At 41.3% G+C, this 22,379-nt stretch overlaps 1 protein-coding gene across 1 annotated transcript in view; it reads right to left on the bottom strand.

Annotated features, from left to right (window-relative positions):
- The window catches only part of LOC126094713 (zwei Ig domain protein zig-8-like), a 989,984-nt gene that overhangs the window by 514,835 nt on the left and 452,770 nt on the right, over window positions 1-22,379 (bottom strand). Inside the window, exon 2 of the mRNA XM_049909248.1 lies at window positions 7,629-7,813. Coding sequence (XP_049765205.1) covers window positions 7,629-7,813 — 185 coding nt within the window. The remainder of the gene's footprint in view (window positions 1-7,628; window positions 7,814-22,379) is intronic.

Genomic DNA, 22,379 nt, shown 5'->3' with positions numbered 1-22,379 from the left:
GAAGTACCAAGTATCTGCTGAAACTAGAAATAAAATTGGCTGAAGCACCCGGCAGGAGAAAGCGAAGGAAATGAAGCACCAACAAAAAACAGGATCTTAAATACCATAAGCAAATAAGAGGTATATTGTCATACCACTTGTAAATAACGCCACTCTCTAGATTAGTGAAAGAAACATTCCAGACTAATTGCAGTTTAACGAAACGAATAAAAAGTCACAACATAAATCTAAATCGTTGTTTTGTTTCCGCAGATGGTCAGTGATTGTAAACCAAGCAGCTTCCAATTGGTGATGGTCGGGAAATAAATTCACTGAAAGATTATGAACGTAACAAACTTAGCTTTCGAAAAGAAACCAGTTGTTACACAGTGGGATCTAGGTTGTATGAATTTTACTTGTGACAGTGGAAGAAAATGGTGTAATGTTCTGAATCTACATGTTTACTCCGCAAGCCACATTGCAGGGCAATGCGGAGGTTACGTCTTACCGACATTGTCCATTTCCTTTTCCATTCTATTCTCCTACTGAACGAGGGAAAAATACTATTCTTCAGCACGTTTCTTAATCTTTGATATTTTCATGATCGCTAAGACAGATATACAGTGGTTTCAGTATGGTGGTCATACAGTCAGTGTAACGGACATGTAGCCTTCGTCGACCACCCAACATGGTTCCGTAAGAACTACATCGCCTTTCTTCTATGGATTCTCGTTAGTTTATGGGACATTTCTATTACAGTTTCTTACGTTTACAGGGACTTCATCGTGACAGCGTGCCTCTGAACTCGTTCGACGCATGTTGTCATGTCTGCTCGAGAAGATTCCAAGTACTGGAAAACAATGTACACTGCGCAGCAAAATTGAAGGGTCCCTTTCTTTGAAAGCACTTGTTTCCCATTGTCACTGAAAACTGTGAAATTTGGCTGAAAGATGACTACAAGGCGAAAAAATGACCAATGATCAACCATAAAGATGCAGAAAGCAATGGAAACCACTGCATTAAAGAGACATAATATGCATCCACAGGACACTTGGCCCATAAGTGAAATCTATCGTGATAATCAATCCATTGGCAAAAGATTCCAGAATAGTCCCCCTCTCGCATCTCCGAGAGGGGACTGCCAATGGGGATGTGACAGTAAGAAAAAAATTCGATAACCAATAAAAGGAGTCGGGGCGTGAAATCTCAGAAGCGTGAACGTTGTAGGGAAGCTAGACAATCTGAAAAGGAGATGCAAAGGGTCAATCAAAATATATAAGGGGTCAGTTAAGTGAAATGGAAACAAGACAAGGATTTCTAGTCAGATGAGTATAGAATAATGTCAAAAGCAGCATAAAACGGTGTAATGGGAGTAGGATTCATTATAAATAGGGAGTTAAGTAAGAGCGTGCATTACTGTGAACAGCTTAGTGACAGGGTTGCTGTCATGTGAACCGACAGTAAACCAATACCGACAACCATAATTCAAGTATACATGCCAACATCACAAGCCGAAAAAGAAGTGATAGAGAAAGTATGTGAGGATATGGAAAACGGGTAATTCAGTACGCAAAGGGAGGTGAAAATCTAACAGTCATTGGGGACTAGAATGCGGTTGTAGGGAAGAAGCAGAAGAAATTGTTACAGGAGAATATGGGCACTAGGAGTGAGAGAGGAGAAAGACTAATTGAGTTCTGAAATAAATTTCAGATAGTAGTAGAGAATACTCTGTTCAAGAATCACACGAGGAGGAGGTACTCTTGGAAAAGGCCGGGAGATACTGCAAGATGTCAGATAGATTACATCACGGTCGGAATCATATACTGGATTGTAAGGAGTACCCAGGAGCAGATACAGTCTCAGATCTCAACTGAGTAGTGATGAAGAATATGCTGAAGTTCAAGAGATTATTCAGGAAGAATGAATACGCAAAGAAGTTTGACATAGAAGTACAGGGTGACTATAATTAAAGTTAAACTTTCAAATCGCTGTAGAAATAATACCACTGGTCAGAATGACGTCAAATTGCAACGGAATCTTCTCGGAGACGGAGGAAAACGTATGTCAGAAGAAAAACAAAATGACAAATGAAACACACGGCAATGCTAAGGTGTACGTTTGATTTTAAACAAACTGTGTTACTCAGTGTGCATGGATGTACATGTATTATACCGTCAGTTACGTAAGCCCATCCACAGCAGCAAGGTCGTATCACATCGGATGGGGAAAATCGGTTTTTAATTGTCCTGAGGCTAATAACCACATAAAAAGCATCACTCACATCGATTCATAATTGTCCTATGGCCATAAACCGCATAAAAAGCACCCATCAAAATCAAATAGGATTACTAATTTCCGTGTGACTGGTACAAAACATGTTCAATATGCTATTCACCGTTTTCTGCAAAAAGTTGAAATGGAGAAGCAGCATGTTCCCAACTGATCGAAGTGTTTCCAGGGTCACGTTCAGAAAATATTGTGCAGTGCGTGACCTCAATGCAGCTAAGTTTGCATTCAGAACACTGAACACTACATCTTTCAGATAGCCCCACAACTAGAACTCACACGGGTTAAGTTCAAGTGATCGGGACGGCCAGGCTGTAGGGAAACGGAGGCCGATAAATTTAGCATTTCCGAAAAGGCGCTCCAGCACCTGCTTAACAGGATTTGCAATGTGCAGTGGGGCGCCATCGTGCATAAATATGATCCCCTCCATATATTCACGCTGTTGGAGAGCTGGAATGACGTGGTTGCGCAAAAGATAACACGTATTGGAACACGTATTGTGTTCGAGTATAATGACTTTTCTGGAGACTAGAAATCTACTCTGTAGGAATCAGCATGGGTTTCGAAAAAGACGGTCATGTGAAACCCAGCTAGCGCTATTCGTCCACGACTCAGAGGGCCATAGACACGGGTTCACAGGTAGATGCCGTGTTTCTTGACTTCCGCAAGGCGTTCGATACAGTTCCCCACAGTTGTTTAATGAACACAGTAAGAGCATATGGACTATCAGACCAATTGTGTGATTGGATTGAGGAGTTCCTAGATAACAGGACGCAGCATGTCATTCTCAATGGAGAGAAGTCTTCCGAAGTAAGAGTGATTTCAGGTGTGCCGCAGGGGAATGTCATAGGACCGTTGTTATTCACAATATACATAAATGACCTGGTGGATGACATCGGAAGTTCACTGAGGCTTTTTGTAGATGATGCTGTGGTGTATCGAGAGGTTGTAACAATGGAAAATTGTACTGAAATGCAGGAGGATCTGCAGCGAATTGACGCATGGTGCAGGGAATGGCAATTGAATCTCAATGTAGACAAGTATAATGTGCTGCGAATATACAGAAAGATAGATCCTTTATCATTTAGCTACAAAATAGCAGGTCAGCAACTGGAAGCAGTTAATACCATAAATTATCTGGGAGTACGCATTAGGAGTGATTTAAAATGGAATGATCATATAATGTTGATCGTCGGTAAAGCAGATGCCAGACTGAAATTCATTGGAAGAATCCTAAGGAAATGCAATCCGAAAACAAAGGAAGTAGGTTACAGTACGCTTGTTCGCTCACTGCTTGAATACTGCTCAGCAGTGTGGGATCCGTACCAGATAGGGTTGATAGAAGATATAGAGAAGATCCAACGGAGAGCAGCGCGCTTCGTTACAGGATCATTTAGTAATCGCGAAAGCGTTACAGAGATGATAGATAAACTCCAGTGGAAGACTCTGCAGGAGAGACGCTCAGTAGCTCGGTACGGGCTTTTGTCAAAGTTTCGAGAACATACTTTCAGCTAAGAGTCAAGCAGTATATTGCTCCCTCCTACGTATATCTCGCGAAGAGACCATGAGGATAAAATCAGAGAGATTAGAGCCCACACAGAGGCATACCGACTATCCTTCTTTCCACGAACAATACGAGACTGGAATAGAAGGGAGAACCGATAGAGGTACTCAAGGTACCCTCCGCCATACACCGTCAGGTGGCTTGCGGAGTATGGATGTAGATGTAGACGTAGATGAAAAAATTCACAGTGCTTACCAGTGACGGTGCAGGTAACAGGACCGGAAGCACCCGTCTCTTAGAAAAAATATGGCCCTATGATAAATGATGCCGTAAACCCGCACCACACAGTGACCTTTTTAGGATGAAGTGGTGCTGGTTGACTTTTGTGTGGATGTTCCGTTGCCCATATTCGACAATTCTATGTATTGACATACCCTGTCAGATGGAAGTGGTCTCCGTCTGTCCACAAAATCTTCCACAGCCAATCGTTGTCCACATCCATGCGAGCAGGAACTTATAAAGAATAGGTCTATCTCGTTGGCAGGTGAACAGCAAGCAACTCGTGCACATGGATAGCAAAGAAGGATGTTTCGTAGGATTTTACACACCGTACTTACGCGTATGTCCAAAGTTCGGACAGTTCACCGTGCACTACACTTTTGCACACCACCACTCGTCTCCTCCTGCATTGCTGTCGCCACTGCTTCCACTGACGTCGAATCTATTCGTTTCCTCTCTCTACCAGGTTGCACACCAAAATAACCCCGTCTTTTCGATTTCGGAATCATTTTCTCCAAACCCACGGCACCTATAATAATTTTGTGATATACTTCATTACTAGTTTCCAGTTCCCTGTAGTTCGATTTTCTGTGTTGTATTGCACTCATAGCATCATTGTGGCACCAATTATTCTGTACATTTCAATTCAGGATAGTTATGTGGAGTAGTGTTCTCCTCATGTCAAACCCTTCAATGTCCAGAACTTCTGCAGAGCGATGTGTGCACGATCATCATTCTTGTAATATAGTTTTACAAGAAGAGCGCGATCCTGCAGTGAGACAGTCATGGCGAGCGTCGCAGAGGCGAAAGAAGGAAAAGCCGTGTACCCGGCGTCTTTATGCCAAGTTCAATGGGTCGTGTGCAGGACAGGTATTTTCATTTACGCATTCTGACACATACAGCGAAATATATTGATCAATTTTCCACACTATTTTTTTCTTCAGCCGTACGTTTTCCCCCTTCTCCGATAACATTCGGTTGCTGTTTGACGTCATTCTAACTGGTGGTGTTATTTCTATAGCGTTTTGAAAGTTTAATTATATTTATAATCACCCTGTAAAGGTATAGATAAAGCAATAAGGATAGCTCAGCAGACAGTACACTTGAAGAGCATGGACATCTCTGAAAATGGCAGTCACAGAAGTTGCAAAGAAAAACATAGGTACAAAGAAAGTAACTGCGAAGGAACCGTGGGTAACAGGAGAAATCCTTCAGGTCATCGACGAAGAAGTATATAAACGCCCAGGGAGATTCGAGAATACAGAAATACAAGTCACGTAGCAATGAAATAAATAGGAAGTACATGGAAGCTAAGGTGAAACGGCTGCATGAAGAATGTGAAGATATCTCAGAAGAAATGAGTGTCGGAAGAACTGGCTCAGCATAAGAAAAGTAACAACTGTTGGTGAAATCAAAAGCATAGGTTGTGACAATAAGAGTGCAATGGAAATTCCACTGTTAAATGCAGAGGAGAGAGAGGATAGGTGGAAAGAGTACATTCAATGCCGCTATTGTGGTGAAGACTTATCTCATGACGCGACAGAAGATAAAACAGGAGTCGATACAAAGGAGTTAGGGGATTCAGTATTAGTAGCAGAATTTAGAAGAGCTTTGGAAGACTTAAGATCGAATAAGGCAGTAGGGCTATATCACATTGCATCAGCACTTATAAAATCATTGAGGAAGGTGGCGAAGTAACAACTGCTCTCATTGGTGTATAGAATGTATGAGTCTAGCGATATATCATCTGACCCTCGGAAAAACGAGATAGGAGATATAATGCCAGAATCAGAATTTCAAAGGGCTTTGGAAGAACGAAGGGATGCATAACATTCCATCAAAATTTCTAAAACCATAGAGGAAAATGACAACAAAATGACCATTCTTGTTGGTGTAGATTGGAAGAGCCTACAAGTGCGAGAATTATCGCATAATCAGATTAACAGCTTAGTCATCCAAGTTGCTGACAAGGATAATATACAGAAAATAAAAAACAAAAATTGAGGATGTGTTGGATGACGATCAGTTTGGCTTTAAGGAAGGTAAAGGCACCAGAGAGGCAGTTCTGACATTGCGGTTAATAATAATGGGAGAAAGACGAAAGAAAAATCAAGACAGGTCCATAGGATTTGTCGACCTGGAAAAAACGTTCTACTTCGTAAAACGGTACAAGATGTTCGAAATCCTGAGAAAAAAAGTGGTAACCTGTGGGATAAGACGAGTAATATGTAACATGCACAAGGACCAAGACAGAACAATAAGAGAGGATCGAAGTGCTCGGATTAAAGAAAATGTATGACAGGTATGCAGTCTTTCGCCGCTACTGTTCAATCTGTACATCGAAAAAACAATGGTGGATATAAAAATAGGTTATAAAGTGGCATTAAAATTCAAGATGAAAGGATATCCATGATAAGATTCGCTGGTGAGATTGCTATCCTGAGTGAAACTGAAGAAGAATTACAGGATCTGTTGAGGGGAATGACTAATCTAACGAGTACAGCATATGGATTGAGAGTAAATCGAAGAAAGACGGAAGTAATGAGAAGTAGAAGGAATGAGAACAGTGAGAAGCTTAACTTCAGGATTGGTGGTCACAAAGTAGAATAAGTTAAGGAACTGGGCAGAAAAATAACCTTTGACGCCATATGTACCAACATAGGACTTAATTTGAGGAAGAAAGTAAAGAGAATTTACGTTTGGAGTACAGAACTGTACAGTAGTGATACACGAACTGTGTGAATGCCGGAGCAGAAGAGAGTCGAAGCATTTGAGATTTGGTACTACTGAAGAAATTAAGTGGACCAGTAAGGTAATGAATTAGGAGCTTCCCTTGAGAATAGGTGAAAAGAGATTAGTGTTTAACGTCCTATCCACAAAGAGGTCATTAGAGACGGAGCAAAAGCTCGGATTAGGAAAGCAGGGGAAGAAATCGGCCGTGCTCTTTCACAGGAACCATCCCGGGATTTGCCTAAAACGATTTAGGAAAATCACGGAAAACATAAATCAGCATGGCCGGACGCCGCTTTAAACCGGCGTCCTCCAGAATGCGAGTCCAGTATGCTAACCACTGCGCCACCTCTCTTGGTGACAATCGACTAGGAATGGAATAAATGAAAAACACTGACAAGAATGGACATGATGACAGGTCTTCTTTCAAGAACTCAGGGATAACTTCCAAGGTACTGGAGGGAGCTGTACAGGATAAAAACTGTAGTGGAAGACAGCGATTGAAATATATCCAGCAAGTAATTGAGGATATAGGTTGCAAGTGCTACGACATCGTCCTCGGGTTCGGTAATAGGTCATCATTCAGAAATTCGTGTGATCTGTAACGTTGGTCACGCTTGGAAAATTCTGTCCAACCCCACTGTGATCGTGACACACGATGGAAAGGCCGTTACATCTGCTCTTACCCACATTTCACCCTTGATTTGAAGCCTCTGCGACAGAGACCTTCCAAAGTACATAGACGTTGCTTGCTACATTTTCATGTCTGGTATGTTTTCCTTTAGAATAGTTGCTACACAGTGCTCAGAGGATACACTGCCAGAAATGTTGCAGCTGCTGATTTACTCACAGTTTTGTTGCCGAGGTTCTTGACCCTGCAGTTGAGGTATGCTGTCTTGCCGAGCAGGGCGGTCACGTTCCGCGAGCCCGACAGATCGAAGTAGGGCCCTGAGGGCCCGCCAGCTGTCACCACTCCCAGCTGGTTGCCGCCTCCGCCGCCCCCGCTGCCGCCCCCAGCCGACTGCGACCCGTCAGCTGTTGACAGAAACAGTCCGCCGTCAGTCTCTCACCTGTCAGTAAGCACAGGGCTTCCAGCGCGCATTACCCCACGACATAGACGTGACAGCTGCAAGTTAAGTGTTGCTGCAGAGAGAGAAAATTTTTAATTTATCTGTGTTTTACCCATGAGAGAAGCTATCACATTAAGAAAGTTTCTGTTTATAATATGTCTAAAGATGAGCACATTGACAGTTTCATTAAGCACTGCAAGTTTCATTAAGCACTACATTAACACGAAGATTTCAATTAGTGCCGACCAATGATTCAGCTAAATCAATATGTATGGAGTGTCATTTCCTACAACTGGGTATTAGAAGTCACATGTCTAAAAAGCGGTACTAACATACGCTCCCAAGGTACCATTTTAATCGATATGTTCTTAGTGTTATGTCTCAAACTCTCCAGATGTGTCACATACTAAATTATACGTACATAAACTGTATGAAACATTTTTTGATTTAATATGCAAACCGTATTATTGAAAAAATACGGGGGATGTTTCGAGAAAAAAATGTTTCACTCTGCTGTGGTGTTGGAGCTGATATGAAATGTACAGGCAGATTAAAACTGTGTACCGGGCCGACAGAGCGCTTGTCCACGAAAGACAAAGATCTCAAGTTCGATTCTCAATTCAGCACACAGTTTTTATCTGCCAGGAGTTTCATATGAGCGCTCACACCCCTGCAGAGTGAAAACTCGTTCTGGAAACATCAAACTGTCTGTGGCTAAGCCATGACTCCGCAGTATCCTTTCTTCCAGGAATACGAGTCCTGCAATGTTCGCATGAGAGCTGTGAAGATGGAAAGAGGGCGATGAGGTACTGGTGGAAGTAAAGTTGTGAGGAGGACTCGTGTGTCATGTTTGGGCGTCTCAGATAGTATGCCCATGGAAGTCAAAGATTCCGAGTCTCAATCCGGCAAACACTTTGAAAATGACAGAAAATTTCTTATTATCCCACGCTGTGAGAATGAAAAATGAACTTGCAGTGATAAAATTACAATCTCGGACTCAAGTACGATGGGTAGAGAACTAGGCAGAACATTACTAAATCGCTTTCATAGCTGTACGAGAGACGAGAATACGAATGAAGCAGAACCCAGTGCGAGAAAGTGACTCAGTTTAGTTACTACCGGTATGACCGCCGATGACGGCTGACTATACATACATATTAACTCTCGCTACTTGATCTATTACAGTTTGTATTTGAGATAAGGCTGTCTTGCTGAAAACAGCTATTACTAATGGTTCAACACAAAATATGAGTGAACCACAACTATTTATTTGTTACGTGATGGAACAACTGATTTTGCGGACGCCTGGAAGTGCATAATGGCACCTGAACGATCGTCAAATCAGTACTGAATGGATACAGCCTTGTGAACATAGTTGTTGTCCACTTGGAAGGAGGGAATACTCACAGTATAATCATTGTGAAATACATTAATACAAATAAAATAAAAGAAACGGTGGAAGTCATGCTACGAAAAGCACTCCCAAATCACCACAGACCACTTACGGTTTGAACTGCATCTTCCGTACATTGAGAGTTTCGCTCCTCATTCGAAAGAGGGAGCAAAAGATACCACGAAAGAATTGCTTACTGCGCAAAGGACGCATTAATATCTGCTTTAACAGTCGTGCTATCTTACAGTCATGTACCTGAAACTTCATTGGTAAATTACTTTTACAGGCACGGTCGCTCAATCAGAAAACTTCAGACGATATTGATCTGCCTCTCATACGGAAAAACCAATACAGTATCTCAAAGTTACATCGTATTTGTAGACGTCTTTTAATAGATCAGACCTGAATCCAATAAAATTTAATTATACTCCTGGTTCCTTTAGCTTTTAAAGAATGTTTACAGTAAGTGAATAACTATTTTACTTTGTACATTTGCATTGATATGTGATCTCTTATTCTTCAACGTTATACCTCTTGTATTATTTTGATCTTCAAAGGAGATTGTGCTTCATTCTTTAACAATGAGTGACGTTATCCTAATAACAGCTCACAAAGATAATAGTCTAACTTTCGAGGCGAAGACGTGCGTGGTATTTGAAAGATGTCGCATATCGTCAGCTGAAAACAAATTCTTTGTATCGGAATTTATTTTGATTTTTGTAAGTCTGTTAGCTAAGTGTGTTTAACGTTAAACTTCGTATGGCCCTCCCTCTAATACAAAAAATACTTGTGACTATGATGTGTACATCATTAAATGATAATTACTGGTTATCTGCCTGTAACCTCCCCCTCACTTACCGACCTTAATGACAGTGAAAAATGAAACCGCGTGTACCTAATGGGAGTTTTGGAAAAGCAATCGTCACCGAAGTTAACCTGTCGGTAAAGAGGGAGGAAAGGGTTACATCTAAATGAAAGGAAATGTGCTAATGAAACTGGTGGAAATTAATTTTGAAAAGGGGTAAAGTTAATAAAGAAAGTAAATGTGCAGCCGTTACATTAACAATTAACTAGCGGTAATTAGGTATTTGAGATTTGGGGGAAATCACGGTCGCCAGTCCTAAGGACAATTACTATAGTAACTGAAAAAGAAAGGTTATTACACATATAATTAGCACTAGAAGCGTGGCAACTGAAGGTTGACACGTGTAGTGTGAAAACTGAAAGTTTGTCAGAAGTAATAAATTTCGCTACACTTTGACTTAATTTAGCAAAAGAATTGACAAACCCGGAAAATCGAAAGTTAATTTAGTGACTGAAGTTAATAGTGAGCTTTCTTTCTGACGCACATCGAAATTCAGTAAAACACGGTTAGTCTTGGACTACCTCAACAATCATTTCAAAAGCTACTTGAATCTACGCAATTTAGAAATAAGAGATTTAACTTTGAACTTGAATTAAATGATTCTGAACAATTAACAATAGTAAAATTTAGTACGTACCAAGCTCAGCTGCAGTCACAGGTAAGCTAAAATATGCTAACAAAACTCGCACTCTTAATTTGTGCTTGTGTAATCTAACTTTGAAATTAAAGCATTGAAATGATGTTACTTTAATGCTGGCGTCTGAATTTCAACGACACTCGGGTTCATTCCGGAAAAGGAAGGGACCCTGCTTGGCAATGCAATTGGGACAATGAGCAACAAAGGTTCATGCTAAGTTGCTGTAATTATAGTTACGAAAATGGTACAGTTTGAAAAGCTGAGGTCTGCCATACAGTTCTAAAACTTTACTTGCTTCCAGCCTTCCTCGTCGGTTGATTGAAGGTTTGAAGCCGTCGGTCGAGGAGGTGGCGACAGTCACTCATTGTCGGCCGTCGCTGTTGCAGAAGCTGGATGTTGGCGCGCCTTCTTCTCGACACGGTCACCAGACGAAACGGGCTCTTGATGTGCACTAGTTAATGTTTCCCGTCCGCGACACCATGTCGGAAACTATCATCACAAGTCGAGCGCAATTACATGCTGCCAAACCCCGAAAGCGCGGCAACTCGCGGGAGCGTCACACAACACACCTGCTCCACTCGCTACTCCAGCCAGACTCCTTCTGCCCGCGCTCCACGCGGCAGAGTTAACACTACCAAAGATCCTACACACTTTGATTCTTCACACGACCTATCGACGTAATCGTTCGATAGCAGTTTTCCCTAGGCAAGACCCAGCGTAAAAATACAAATAATATTTACGAAACAAACCAATTATACATCGACATAAATGTATATATATATATATATATATATATATATATATATATATATATATATATATATATATATATATATATACAAACAGTAAAACAATTACAATATACAAAGAGACAGAAATGTCATATCTTGAGGTAACAAAGCAAGGAAAAAAAATAATAGTACAATAGATGGAGATAGGAGGATATGCATTTCCGGCGTTACATGCCATTTTCCGCTTTTCTTTCGTGCATTAAATGATTTCTCTTAATATCGCATCACTCGGTGGAGCCCACATTTGTTTCACTTCAAATCTACGTAGCCCTAAGTCAACCCTTTCGTTTCATATCGCTAAATAAACGTTAAGCCGTGCAGTTGCACCACGCAGTTAATTCTGTTTGTTATTCAGTAATCCAATCGTCGTGTATTACACCCAGTTTATGTTTCTCGAGGTGTGTCTTTTCACAGTTTTCTACATTCTGAAAATTACTAGGTATGCTTCGACTAATTTCATGGGATATTCCATGACTGAAGTAAATAGGGTTATCTGGTATAAGTGTGAAAAGAGCTGGCTGAAAATTATCCGAGGAATTGTATGTTAAAGGCTATCAGTGACATACCCTGTGTAGTACCACGACATTTAGCACAAATTAAAGCAATTTTGATTATTCTTAAAATCGGTCTTCTATGCAAGTTTGGAAAAATTGGATATGCAGAATTCGTCTAATTACCTCTATCATTGTCTTTTAATGTTATTTACGTTAATATTTATGCTTGCTAATGCTTTTAATGTTATTTACTTTAATATTTATGCATTCCAATGGTTGTACATGATAAATCCACAGTTACATATTAATTCACAATGTGTTTCATTATTCAGTAACTGGATTGCGTTGACATCGATTTCAATAGTTTTTCAGGTGTGGGTTCTGAACAGCTTCCAATATTTGTAACCGTAGGCTCTAACTGTATAATAGGTAACAAATCACCTCATACGCAAATTTTTTGGCAGAAACTGGTAATGAGTCAAGATGTAAAATTTCTATAGTTATTGTGAAATGATAACTTCGTTTACCATTTCATAGTTAGAGCGAGAGCTTCTCCGCTGCTGTAAGTTTCCTTTCCTTAAAAATATTACTCCTTAATTTTGATTCGTGACTGAGCTTAATAAGGCTAATGATATAACTAAGTCAAAGCGCTCTCCAAAAGACAGATGAGGGATTTACAAGCGAAATGCGAATCTACTGGGTGTCTTCAAAAAACCAAGTGAAAATATTTTTGAAAGATTTTGTTCAGGAGTATAAAGGATATTGGGGAACTGCAGAGGGCACATTAACAAGGCTACTGGAGGTGCGAAACTAATTTAGGAGGCCGTACTTGGCGCTTGGAGTCTTGAAGACGTATTCAAGAGTTAAGAAAGTGGCTGAGACGAAATTCCGCCTTTGAAGAAATAGGAAGGGTCTGTAAAAGGCGTCAAAAATTAAAGAAATTTTATTTTGAGAGAACTACGCAGTACGCAGAGTGCTAATTGTACTTAATGGAACGGAAGGAAGTCGCAAAGTATACAGCTAATCTGCACTACAGTTTACTTGTCTCACAAACACGTGCACCGGCAGTTCTATTCCAATTTTTTTTAGATTTTATAAAGAATCATCTTTTTCCTGATGTAACCTGACGCAGTTTGTGTAAGAAGTGTACCAATAACTTTGTTCTATCTGTAATGTATGAACATTTTGGTATGCTACTAAACTGATAATGTAATTCTAGTGAAGAGGGAAAACTCTGTCATGAAAAAAGTTGCAGCGTGACATACATCATGAAAACAAGATAAAGATGAAAATTATTTGTCTGCACTAACATACTGTAATCAAAATTTGATATATGGTCAGTCAACAGTCTGTAGTTAATTGAATGAAGCCCCAGAGAAATATATCTAGTCTATCGCAAGTGCAGATAACTGAAGCTGCAATGTATCCATCAACAATTTAAATTCAAACTTGAATTAGTATTTAAGGAAATTGTTAAGTGTGAAGACTGTAACAGTCTTCACTATGTAGAAGTAAAATTAGTCTGCTGAAACTCCCATAAACTGTGACAGATGAGCACTGACGTCGATCACATTCAAATTCACTAGTAAAATTTTCGCTAACGCAGTCATACTAAGGTGCTCTACAATTTTTGTTAAAACTGCCATGTATCATAATCAAAATCCTTTAAATTGATAAAACCATCCAATCTAAATTAACTCCCAGCTGGAAATGAGCGTGCGAGTGTGGCTGAAGTTGATGCCAATGATTGACATATCTAACTACTAATATTCCAAATTAATTAGTTACTCTGCGTCTAAACAATGAGTAGCTGGGAATCCTGATTCCATGTTGAGCAGAGGCTTACAAAACAGGGAAGATGCTATCATTCATTCTCTAATAAAGTGATCAGAAGATCAATACGAATTGCTAAAAGATTTAGAAAAGATATATGTTTGGTGCGAAAATTAGCATTGACCACACAAATAATGAAAATAGTGAAGTGATCCATATGAGTGCTAAAAGAAATCCGTTACACCACGGTTACACGATAAATCAATCGAATCTAATGGCCATAAATTCAACTAGATATCTAGGAATTACAATTACGAAAAATTTAAATTGGAAAGAACACACATAAAATGTTGCGGGAAAGGCGAACCAAAGACTGCGTTTTATTCCCAGAACACTTAGAACATGCAACATATCTGCTAAAGAGACTGTCTACATTACGATTGTTTACCCTCTTTTGGAATACTGCTGCACAGTGTGGGATCCTTACCAGATAGGATTAACGGTATACATCGAGAACGTTCAAAGAAGGTCAGCACATTTTGAATTATCGAGAAATATGGGAGAGATTGCCAAGGACAAGGTACAGAATTTGACGTGCACATCATTAAAACAAAGGCATTTCTCGTTGCGGCGGGATTTTCTCAAGAAATTTCAATCACCATTTTTTGCCTCCGAATGCGAAAATATTTTGTCAAAACCTGTCTACATAGAGAGAAACTATTATCATAATAAAATAACTGAAATGACTGCTCTTATGGCAAGAGAGTGTTCATTTTTTTCGCTCGCTGTTCGAGAATGGAATTGTAGTTAATAATTGTTAAGGAAATTCGATGAACCCTCTGACTGGCACTTAAGTGTGATCTGCCGAGTATCCGCGTAGATACAGATGTAGATGAAGAAGGAGCCAGAGCCGCGATAATAGGGGGCCGCAACACTAATCATTGCCGGTTAATTATGTTAAAACTAGCTTAGATCCCGCTGCTTCGCCCACGTGGACTATATGGCCTGCAAAGACTTTTTTCCTTTAATCGAATTTTTGTGTTGTTCATGATTTACAACTTCTAAACTCTTCACGTTAATTATGGCTTAATGTATTTCTGACCAAAAAGAGATTCTGTTACCTGGAGTAGGAGGCCTTTGTTAATCCTGGCTTTTGAGACATTGTAGAGATATTCCTAGAAAAAAATTTTCTTCCCCTAACATATTTCTTTGGAATTCAAATACAAGTTTTGATAGATTTAGCTTTAAATAAGTTTTAATATAGCGAAACAGTTTCATGAATGTTTTTATCCCCAATCTCACTCCCTTAGGGGTTGAGTTTTCAAAAAAAAAAAAAAAAAACACATATGTATTTCTAGAACGAAATTTTCACTCTACAGCGGAGTGTGCGATGATATGAAACTTCCTGGCAGATTAAAACTGTGTGCCGGACCGAGACTCGAATTCGGGACTTTTGCCTTTCGCGGGCAAGTGCTCTACCAGCTGAGCTACCCAAGCACGGCTCACGCCCCGTCCTCACAGCTTTGATTTCGCCAGTACCACGCCTCCCACCTTCAAACTTCACAGAAGCTCTCCTGCGAACCTTGCAGAACTAGCACTCCAGGAAGAAAGAATATTGCGGAGACATGGCTTAGCCATTGCTTGCTGGTAGACCACTTGCCCACGAAAGACAAAAGTCCCGAGTTCGAGTTTCGAACCGGCACACAGTTTTAATGAGCCAGGAAGTTTCACGTATGTCTTTATTTCCAGTTCAGAAGTGAGAAAAGAATTTTCAAAGATGCAGCTCTTAGAATGCTTTAGGACTACTTTAATAATGATTTTTTTAAAATAAACTTTCACACACTATTTTACCCTCTTAGTGGTAGAATTTGCAATAATTGCTGAAGGATGCTTTTTACTTGTGAGCGAGAGTCAAATACCAATTTTTGTAGCTCTGTCTTCAAAATTGCCTTATTAGTGATCTATTTTCAAAAGGCTTTTTATCCCCTTCTCCACCCTTTATGATTGGAATTTCAAACAATTCCTTACTAAACGGAGCCTACAGTATAAGATCAACACCCTCTCCAGATTTCAAGTTACTATCCTTAGCAGTTTGGGCTGGGCGATAATGAATCAATGAATCAATTTCACCGCCTTGAGGCTTGAATTTACAAAATCGCTGAAATACGTTTTCTTCTTACTTCCAACCGATAAGCTAGACACAGATTTTCATATATTTAGCTTTAAAAATGCTTTCATAATGAAGTATTTTCATAAAAGTCTCATCTCCTATTTCATCCTTTTATGAGCTCAGTTCTCAAAAGCACTGAAGCACGTATTTTTTTTATTTAAAACCGAGAGGTCAAGTACAAATTTTCGTAGATATAGCTATAAAAATGCTTTAGTAGTTCCTTAATAATGATTTATTAAAAATAAATTCACCAACAATTTCACCGCACAGAACTTAAATTTCAAAAAATTCTGAAAAACGTATTTCTTTATCTCTGACTAAGAAACCAAATACCAATTTTCGTAGGTGTAGCTTCAAAATTGTCTTAATAGCGACAAAACTTTCTTCCTCTATTTCACACTCTTTTAGGTGGTATTTCGAAAACGCCCTTCTTATAAAACGCCTTCAGTATAAGATCAAAACCCTCTCCAAATATCGTTTCTCACTACCTGTCAATAGTAATCGGGACCGTTTCATCACTAAATCTGAGTGGGTGGCGATGACGAGTTTCGCTTGTCAGTTCCGAGCAGCCGCCTCCGGATGGCGCTCGCTAGTCGGCACTGTCTTGTGCTTCTGCCCCACATCCTTCAGCGCGTCGTATTAGCCCACTGAGAGAGTTGCCAACAGCCAGAGAAAGCTCTCTCAACAGTGGGCTACTTTTGTTTCTGCCTTATACCGGCACGGAATAGCGATGGGAATAACCGACCGGCTAAAACCAATCCGGTATTTTAGCTTTGAGTCGGTACTTGTGTGGTCTGGGTTATAGCAGGTTCTTTTCAATTTCTAGCAATAACCGAAGCAAAATTAATAAATAAATAAAATAAAATAAAAAATAGAGCATGTAAATTTACTTTATCAGTAGTGCCACGTTTTTTGGTTTTCAAACAACTTTTCTTAAAGAACGTGTAATGTTTCCCGAAAAATATCCATTGCTTTGAAAAATTGGATTATTATAGAAAATATGAAAAGCGATCTGCACTATTTTAATAACAACGCCTACAGTTAGAAAGTAGCAACAAACACATTGTACAGCACTGCTGAGACGATGATGTCCCTGTTACCGAGTGGCGTTGCTTATTACAAGGTACGCATGTCTCTGCAGAGTGCAAAGTTAGCCCATACCTCCTATATACGCTAGTTTCCCGCTGTCGTTCTCGGACATGGTTCTGTTTCAGAATAGTACCACCCCTGGTCTGGATGTATTTTACGAAGAGTGATTACAGTGAAGAACAATGCTCTATTTGTTTTAAAAGATTAAAAATGGGTGCCCGCATCTCGTGGTCGTGCGGTAGCGTTCTCGCTTCCCACGCCCGGGTTCCCGGGTTCGATTCCCGGCGGGATCAGGGATTTTCTCTGCCTCGTGATGGCTGGGTGTTGTGTGCTGTCCTTAGGTTAGTTAGGTTTAAGTAGTTCTAAGTTCTAGGGGGACTGATGACCTCAGAAGTTAAGTCCCATAGTGCTCAGAGCCATTTGAACCATTAAAAATGGGAGGAGCCACAACAAACTTGCAACACCTTTATGCGGGACACATCCACAATGTCTCTAGACCAGAAATTTATTTCAGTGCCCAATGGTGCCTGATATCTCCGTTTAACTTAAAATCTTGTGTGCTGGAATGAAAAGTTACGAAACGTTATGACATGACGGACGGCACAGCCATGGGACCACCACTGTCTCCAGCAGTCGCAGATTTCTTCATGGAGCACTTTGAGGAGCAGGCTCTGCCAACTGCGACATTACAGCCGTCTTGCTTTCTACGATACGTTGATGAGCCCTTCCTCATTTGGCCTCATGGTGAAGATACACTATTGCAGTTCGTCGTTCATATGAATGGTGTCCATCCCAAAATTAAATTTAATATCGAGATGGAGAAGTACGGCAAGCTACCATTCATGGATGTTTTGGTTGAGCGGAAGGCAGGAGGCCAACTTGGTCATTCATTGTACCCGAAACCTTCACACACTGATCGGTACTTGAACGCCAATAGTTTCCACCACCCTGCACACAAGAAAGTTGTCCTGAACACGTTGGTTTATAGAGCCAAGATTATCTCTGACGACGACCACCTACAATCTGAATTGCAGAAGTTAAAACGTGTTTTCGGAAAAATGTATACAGCAAAAGAAACATCGCAAACGCTTTCAAGGGCCGCCGATGAAAGACACCAGATGAATCAGTAGAAGAGGACAAACGGACTGTATTCCTGCCATACTGTGGAACAACTAGCAGTAAGTTAGGACGTCTGCTGCAGAACCTTGCGCTAAGACCAGTGTTGCGGCCTGTACCCAAGATACGAGATATGTTGCGTTCTGTTAAGACGACATTGCTCTTCGAGTGTCCGGTGTGTATGGTGTATCCTGTGAATATGGCAGCATTTATATTGGACAAACAATTCGCACGAATGCGGAGCGTTGTACTGAACACAAGCGCTATATAAAACAAAGGGAGCTTGACAAAGCGGCCATAGAGGAGCACTGCCTAGAAAACGGACATAAAATACAGTTCGAAAATACAAAAGTGTTGGATCATGCGTCTATATATTGGGACTCCGTTATAAAGGAAGCGGCCGAGATTCATTTAAACAACAACAATTTCAACAGAGACCTGGGATACAAACTCAGCAGGGCATGAGGGCAGGAGTTGGACATCTAAAGAAAGCAAAGAGAGATGCGCGACGGGGGAGCGGCAGTTTCAAACGTGGCGCCTGCTCCTGGTGCCACCTGACGTCACCGGTGCTGCCACGGCAATAGCTGCGCTAGCTGCCCAGGTCAACTAACGCGCGCGCTCCTCATTGGGTCGATCTGGTGGGCTGCTGATGATGTTATCATGCTTATGTAAGCGAGAAACCGTCAGTGAACTCCTGACGACGATGGCGGAGATGGTCATCGAAAGCTCGAGGATTTTATTCGAATTGAAGCAGATGGAAAACCGAGAACATTTTATTCGAACATTGTAGCAACCTAACCGGTCTAAATTGGCATACGACACTTTCGGATAACATAGTGAGACACATAGGGACGCGAATGTAGTGTTGTCACCTCCCCCATAAAATTTCAGAGACGTGCCCTCATTAGGCAAAGTAGCGCTCACCGTCTAATGACTGTCGATACACTTAGAATTTTAATATCGTACAATAATTTTTGGCATAGTAAATGAACCCTTATTTATTCGTTGCTTGATACTACTCAAAGATAATGATGAAGTAAAACCATCAACTTGCGATCTTTCGCTCTAGTTGTTGGTGACAGTAACACAAATTTCTGACAGAGCCTCCATCCTACCTAGATAGAAATCTCCTATTACTTCATCTTCTTCAGCTTTTCAACCTTTATTCGAAGACTGGAAAGAACAGCAATACAAGATCGAAAATCGGTTATTTCAGAAACCGGTCACTTTGAATTGTTTTACATGTCAGATTAAACTGGAGAAGAAACAATTCTCTGTAACCGGAAATGTTTCAGCGATAATCTCCGTCCTTAGGACGGATGTAGATCCCTCCACAAAATAGAACGCGCCGCCGACACACTGCACTTTCAAGCCAGTGGACAGTTCCAACTTAATTAGAACTATAGGGGAAATATGCTTTCTGCTAATATGGATATTTGGCTATAATGTGTAGTAACAACATCTCAGCAGTATCCTATGGACGCTGCTGTCTTCTAAGTTGACTTCAGCGGTGTTCACGAGACTGCAAAGACACACGTTCCCAATTCGACGATCATTGAATCACACTATCATACGTCGAGTGGCCGAATAAAAATGAGACTAACTGGACCAACAAGTGAAATGGAGCAATAAGCATTCGAGAAATCTGGTAAGTACACGAGATCTAATCGTCAATGAGTGGCTTCAGTTTGATAAGACGATCTGAAGAAAGCTGTGCACTCGCTTCGCCACAGAACTGAGGTCATTCTCTGCGCTCTCCAGGCCGATTTCTTAAATACGATGTTTCGGAAAACGTTCCCAGTTGGGGCATCTGGAATATACTTCGAGCTGCTCCAGGTGACAAGTTCCATAGCACTTTACGCCTTTTGCGCCATTTTTCATGTTTTCAAGACTTTCATGGTGTCGTAGTTCTCATGTCCAGTGTACTATCTAGTTTACATTAAAGTAATTGCTCATTTCAGCAACAGGGATGTAATCGGGCCGCATCTGGCAGTCCATCTGCGAGCTAAATCAGAGCAGAAATACGTCGTCTGTAATGGGGCGATGCTGTGCAGACAAGGAACACGCAGGGGCGGACATTCCTGCGGTGGTCGGCGTGGCACGCAGCTGGTGCGGGTCGCGGGTCGCGTGTCGGCGAGCAGCCAGCGCGCCGTATCGACCAGCCGGCGCAGCGCCTATCTGGATCGTGCCTAGTCTCAGCTAGGCTCAGCCGGCCTCCGGGAAGCCTAGGACGAGCGCGTAGGACTTACTCGGGGGGGGGGGGGGGAAGTGCCCGATGCAATCGCATTCGAGTACGGGTCACCAACCGCTTTTCGATCGACTAACCTGTCACGAACGCTTGCTAAAGTGCTTACGTCTCTCACTGATCTTTATCGCGGTAATGCTTTGAGCGTTCACAACAAAAGTACACGATATTCCATTTTCTATGATTCGTTGTTAAGCAGCGAGTCTTTCAACGTGACACGTCTGCCGTCACGCAGATATCTAACTGGTACCTGTGTTCTATGTAACGAAAAGATAGTCGCAATTGGTTGCAGTCACGTCGTTCTTGTTCTTGCGACTGTCAGTTGGAAGACTATTCAGATGTTGTTGTCGATACTAGTTCATTCTGTGCAATTCGCTTCATTTCTGCATAGCTACTGCCACCTCCACCGGTTTGAACCTACCCACCGCAATCGAATCTGAGTCTCCCCAAGAATTACCTCTCACTCTTTGTTTCCAACACCAAAATAAATTCCTTGAGGCCCCAGGAGGTGGCAAATAAACCTAGCCCTACAGTTTATTCCACGAACAACTCTAGTCAGCAATTCTATTGAGCACTTTTCTGTCATCATCCGATCTAAATGTCTACTACATTCTTCTGCAACACCCCATTTCTGAACGTTCTCTTTCTTTCCTGACCACAGCTTTTGGCTACGTGCGCTCCCATATAATATTACGGGGTTCTTCAAGAAGGTTCCTCTGGTTTATTTCTCTGCAAAATAAATGTGCCCGTGATTTGTGACTGGTATGTGATGACAACGGTTACACCGGCTTACAAAGCTTACAAAGCATAACATAGTATCTTGTCAGTACACTGCCAGCTAGCATGGAGTTACCGCTACAAAATATGAGCGCTTGTGAAGTGCACCTGCCATTCGTTTTTTCGCAGCAAAACATCTATCCACTGTCGATGTTCATGGAGGTTTAATTTCTGTCAATTGGGAAGGCTGTACGAGCATTCAAATGGTTTGACTTTGTCGTGTACAGTTTGTGGAAGTGCGTGAAGATGTACGTGACGAGAAGTGCACAAGGAGGCCCTATACCGCGACAGGTGGCGATGCCATTAATGCAGTTCGCAGTGTTGTAGGTGGTCGTCACGTTACTCTTGACAATAGTCCAAGACGACTAATTTCTGGGGCTGCAATTAGAAGCTCATCCAATATAAAGACCCTGACGGATCACCTTCACTACTGCAGATTGTGCGCAAGATGGGTGCCACGTTTGCTGAGTGATGTACACAAGCAGCATCGTACGGATTTGGCCAGAAATGCGTCTGAGAGGCAAGTTCTGCACTTAAAACAGCTTGTCACGGGGATCACACCAGGTTCTATTATTCGACTCCTGAGACATAAACGTCAGAGCAAACAAACTTGGCGAAAGTGCACCCAGAAAGGCAAAGGTCACACATTCGGCAGGGACCGTTATGGCAACTAACTTTACGGACTGTCAGGGGTTTTTTCTTGTGCATTTCTTTCAGGGGAAACCACAATGAATGCAGAGAGGTACTATAAGGTTTTGAGGAATCTGCGAGCTGCCATCAAAAGAAATCATCCTTTGTTTCGCAAAGTTTTCTTGTCAACAGTTGACAATTGATGGTTGGACTGCTGACACATTATCTGCGAATCCAGTAATGCTGGCAACTGATGGGTTATGTATGGGGATCGTACCAACACGTACCGCATCAGAACAGCCTGAAGATGACGCAATGAAGCGTCAAAACTGGTAGCGACAAAATAAAATATAATGATAAGGACGGCTGTAGGTGTTTTTATTTTTTGTCACGTTATTAGGAAATGGTGAAATCTCATACTCGCCATCAGCGTGCAGTCGAGTGCAAAATGAGGAAGGCTCATGACATCTACACATTTGACCAGATGGACAAATAGAATTTTCCATCCCCTATATCGTCCTTGAATATTACTTTTCGCCTGTTATCGTTTC

The sequence above is a fragment of the Schistocerca cancellata genome, chromosome 8 (assembly GCF_023864275.1).
Source record: "Schistocerca cancellata isolate TAMUIC-IGC-003103 chromosome 8, iqSchCanc2.1, whole genome shotgun sequence".
Classification (NCBI taxonomy): Eukaryota; Metazoa; Arthropoda; class Insecta; order Orthoptera; family Acrididae; genus Schistocerca; species Schistocerca cancellata.
This window is presented reverse-complemented; position numbering and strand designations above follow the sequence as displayed.